Source organism: Cariama cristata, unplaced genomic scaffold (assembly GCF_000690535.1).
Source record: "Cariama cristata isolate BGI_N322 unplaced genomic scaffold, ASM69053v1 scaffold17482, whole genome shotgun sequence".
NCBI lineage: Eukaryota > Metazoa > Chordata > Aves > Cariamiformes > Cariamidae > Cariama > Cariama cristata.
In genome coordinates this window covers 58184-62683 of record NW_009602356.1, presented here as the reverse complement: position 1 = coordinate 62683, position 4500 = coordinate 58184, and the positions used below count along the sequence as shown (strand labels likewise).

The 4500-nt window shown below is 43.2% G+C and overlaps 1 protein-coding gene across 1 annotated transcript in view; it reads left to right on the top strand.

Annotated features, from left to right (window-relative positions):
* The window catches only part of CACNG1 (calcium channel, voltage-dependent, gamma subunit 1), a 9706-nt gene extending 5696 nt beyond the window's left edge, over positions 1 to 4010 (top strand). The window contains exons 2-4 of the mRNA XM_009694741.1: positions 559 to 633; positions 2753 to 2890; positions 3650 to 4010. Of these exons, the coding sequence (XP_009693043.1) occupies positions 559 to 633; positions 2753 to 2890; positions 3650 to 3876 (440 nt within the window). The 3' untranslated portion in view covers positions 3877 to 4010. The remainder of the gene's footprint in view (positions 1 to 558; positions 634 to 2752; positions 2891 to 3649) is intronic.
* The last annotated feature ends 490 nt before the right edge of the window (positions 4011 to 4500 follow it).

Sequence of the window (4500 nt, the reverse complement as noted above, 5' to 3'; positions counted from 1 at the left end):
CCCCCCCCCCACCCACCCGCTGCCACACCGGGGTCTCCGGGCTGGAGGAGGGAAGAGCCAGGAGGCAGAAGGTGGGTGAGGACATTCCATCCTCCTGTTTTGGAGTCCAGGAGTGGTGACCCTCGTATGGCCGGTGGGGTGATGCCACTATGGAGTGGGTTGGCAGTGGGAAGGGGAGGTGAGCTGAGATGCCAGCACAGCTGTGGGCACAGCAGGTCTCATCACCAGGAAATACAGCTACACAGAGAGGCAGAAACGTGTCATGGCCAAAGACAAAATGAGAAAAATTATCTGTAATTCATATTTTAAATAGATGAGCAATCAGCGTGCAAAGCTCTTGGAGGGAGTAGTCCACAAAAGGTATCAGAGGGGGCTTCAGCCTTGTGGCCACTCCTCTGCTCCCAAAAAAACCAGATCCAACTCCAGTTTCTCGGGATCAGCAAGGGTAGAGAACCTTAAAAACATTGCAAGTTTGATACATCAATAAAAAGTTCAGTTTTACCACATTTTATCAGAGATTTCCAAGCACACAAAATTAAATTTGCTTTTCCCTTTCAGAACAGAACTGCTCCTACTTCAAGCACTTCACACCAGGACAGAGCTCGGAGATATTTGAAGTAACCACCCAAAAAGGTAAGAATGATCCTGAAAAATATTTTCCTAACTGAGATGCACACAAGATCTAAGGTAAAGGGGTCCCCAGAATGAGGGTTCAATCCTGGTTCCACTGAAAGCAGCAGAGGAATTTCTATCAGATACCACCGGCTAGGAAAAACGTGAAAGAAATGCTTTGAACAAGGTCAAATGCCAACTTCCTGGAAAGAATAATTTTTATATATGATCACACTCATAAGTGTGATTTTACTCAAAGTTGTCCCACAAATATATAACAATGTCAATACACAGGAAAACTGCAAAAAGTCTTTTCAGCGTCAAAATGACTTTACAACATCGGCACTATCTGTGACACTCTGAGCCTTTGCCATCGAAGGAAGACGACATTAATAAAATCTAAATGAATAAATGATACCCCAAGCAGAGTCTTGACCCTGAAAAGAAGTACAGAGACTCTGTGAAGACCATTAGGAATTTTATGCTTGATACTGATTTTATATGAAAGTCATGTAAAAACCAGAGCGGTCAATGGAAGGAAGGAACAGAGATCCTGCAGAGACACGCACAGTCAGTGCTTACAGAGCATCGCTTTGGACAACAGTCCTTCACAGACAAATTTCACATTTCTGATAAGTCCCTGATAAAGCCAAACATTTTTAGCACTCATCTAAGGTGCTCCTCTCTCTTTCTCGCCCTCTCATTAAGGACAAATTCTTCCTAGTTTCCCACACAACATATTTCACTGTGGAGTAAAGAGCTGATGATTACATTACACATATTAAACAATTTGCTTTGCTTCCAGTGGAAGTGATAATGGTGGAAAACCCTGCAAACAGGTTTTTGAAAAAACCACAGTTTCCTAAGAGAGGAAAGACTGGGAATTTTAAGTGGACAGAAGAGCATATACCTGAGCTACCTGCTTTTGTTCATTTATATACTACCAGATCCAGCTGTCTGATCTTAAAAATGCACCCAATGCCTTTTTAGTCATTTCAGAAAAAATCAGGAAGAACTTAATTTCTTTGAAGCAAAAGAAAAAGCTTAAGTTTGAACAAAAGATTTTACATCAAAATGAAAACTTTCAGGCAGTTCCAGCACATAGTAAAGAGAAACATTAAGGAAATTATAATAAAACAGTGGTATGAAAAGTAATGAGAACAAAGAGTGATCTGCTGTTCCCTTTCACAGAAATAACTACATTTTGATGGTAGCTAATTAGTAACAGGCAAAAAAATTCTTCATGACTTTGCCTGGGAGATATTTTTTTTTTAATGGCTTGAAAGGCAAATATCATCATGCACTATGATGTTCACGCATGGCTACATGTGTTAAATATTAAACTAATCTGAAAATGAATGCAATATGTAAATGAAAGCCTGAATTATTCAATTAGCAATTCTTCCTCTCCACTCAGGCACTGAAGTGTGCTTCAGCTGGGGGAAGTGTCCAGCGCACATCTTAGCTGCCTTAGCAAAAACCAGGACATTTTGTGGAGGGTTTAATCCTATGTCTTCAAAAGGCTGGGTTTTCACAGAGCTGGAAATCATTGTCTTAAAGGAAAAAAAAAAAAAAAAAAAAAAAAAAAAAAAAGGTGCTATGCAAACACTTCACCTCTGGCCTCCTGCGTGCTTTGCCTGCGCAGATTTTGAGCCCTGCGGAGCATCCAGCTGTCTTTCTGCATCGCTACAACATCGGCACCATGCACGGGGGCCTCTGCAATACAGGGATGGAATAAAAATAGCGTAGAGCTGTCTATTTACTCTGAGAGCAGAGGGTGGAGTGATGGAAGAATTGAGAGCTTGGAGCCCAGTAAGGCTTCAACAATAACATCTATGCAGCAGAGTCCAGCCCAGAGCTCCATCGGACCAATACAGGTGCCATCTGCTCTTTCAGTGTTCAGAAAGTGTTTCTCCCTCCTGCTCTGTTTTTATACCCTTTGCATTCAAAAAATACACGGCTAATACTTGCCCCTGCTTTTATTTGAGGGAAATACTCAACTTACCAGAGCCATCTCTCCATAGCAGCAGGAGTATGCGTATTTCTTGGAGGGACCTACTGCAAAGTCACCACAGCTGATGGGAACATGCTCAAAATTTGCATACATTTGCATTTCGGGGTGTTTGTTTTCCTTTGGCAGAATACAGCATTTCAGCTGCAGCCATTGCCATCTTCAGCGTTGGCTTTGCAATCATCGGAACGATCTGCGTCCTCTTATCCTTCGGGAAGAAGAGGGAGTATCTGCTGAAGCCAGCATCCATGTTCTACACCTTCGCAGGTAGGAGGCTTGGTGCTCACATACTTGTACTCAGTTCACAGGACAACACAGAGAAACTTAGATAGATCCTGGGAGGATGGAGACACTTCTAAAAATGCCCTGAAAGTGGCATTTTCTTCCTAGCCACAGTCAGACTACAAGTCCATACGTGGTGCTCCAGCTGAAGAGCTCTGAAAATGTCCTGCTCAGCAAGTATTACCCAGCAGCCCGTCTGTATTTTCTCCAACTACCTTTAAAAGGGACATTTCTAGCACACTCAGTGCTGACCCCAGTCTAAGCCAGGGATATACACTATTTTATCTCATTTATTAAGACTGAAACCAAAGAAACAGCTGATCCAGGCCCAAAATACACAGCTGTCTCCCAAAACCATGAAGACTGCATTTCTACATGAGCTAGTAATACCTTGACATGCCACAATGACCAAAAGACAGAGGTGCAAATTGTCACCTCAATAAAACTCTTACTCAACCTTTGGAAAAGCTCCCCAGGGAATGCAATTACTCCTCCACCACTTTGAATCTCCCATCCAAGCCTGCCTAAGAGATCACACTCAACAAGCCACGGCTGACTTGGACGGCCTGAGTTACAGCAGAGCTCTCAGCAGTGGCGAGCGTTGGTTCCTTCAAACATTGAATTCAATGACTCACCTGTGAATCTCACTGCCATTCCTGTATGCAAAAAGACAGATGAGGTGGTTAATTAAGGATGAAAAATTGACAGCTGGTTACTCAACCCACTACTCCTATCTTCCTTCAGGTCTCTGCATCATCATCTCTGTTGAAGTCATGAGACAATCTGTGAAGAGGATGATCGACAGCAAGGAGACAGTCTGGATTGAGTACAGCTACTCCTGGTCCTTTGCCTGTGCCTGCGCCTCCTTCGTCCTGCTCTTCATCTGCGGCATCACCCTCCTCCTGATCGCGCTGCCTCGCTTCCCCCAGAACCCCTGGGAGACCTGCATGGATGCAGAACCAGAGCACTGATGTTCCCAGCACCCGTGAAAAAAAATCCAGAAAGTGTTTTGAAAATATTTGTATTTTTTAAAATGTCTGGGTCTCACTATACAATGTGCACCCCATTAACTAAGTCATTACTGAACCGAGGCATGTTCAATTATAATTATTGCTTTCTTTCTTTTCTTTTTTTTTCTTTTTTCTTTTTTTTAAGAAAGCAGGAGCATTCAGCACCAGCGTGGGTTGTGGGTGAATGGCACTGCTCTGTGCCAATCTGGCTGATGCAGTTGAGGGAAAAATCTGCGTGTGAGACAGCTCATGCCACAGAGAAGACAGCTTTCTTAGGGAGAAGACGTTTGGTGTAGTTAGGCTTAAAGAGCAGATCCAGGAGGGATATCGAGCTTTTACACCTCACTTGGTCAGAAAGAGATAGGGAGAAATTCTAGGTCCGTGGGGAGTCCGTTTCCCCATTCATGCCATACTCCTCTGCCTCCCCAAGCAGGGTTAGCTCACTGCTCTGAAGTAAGTTGGAGATCTTTATGCTATTCTATTAAACTGTTAACATTTGGGGGGAAAAAAAAAAAAAGTACTTTGCCTAGCATTGGGATAAAAATTTCTCCTACAAATTTACACCCTGCAGTTCCATTCTTTTGG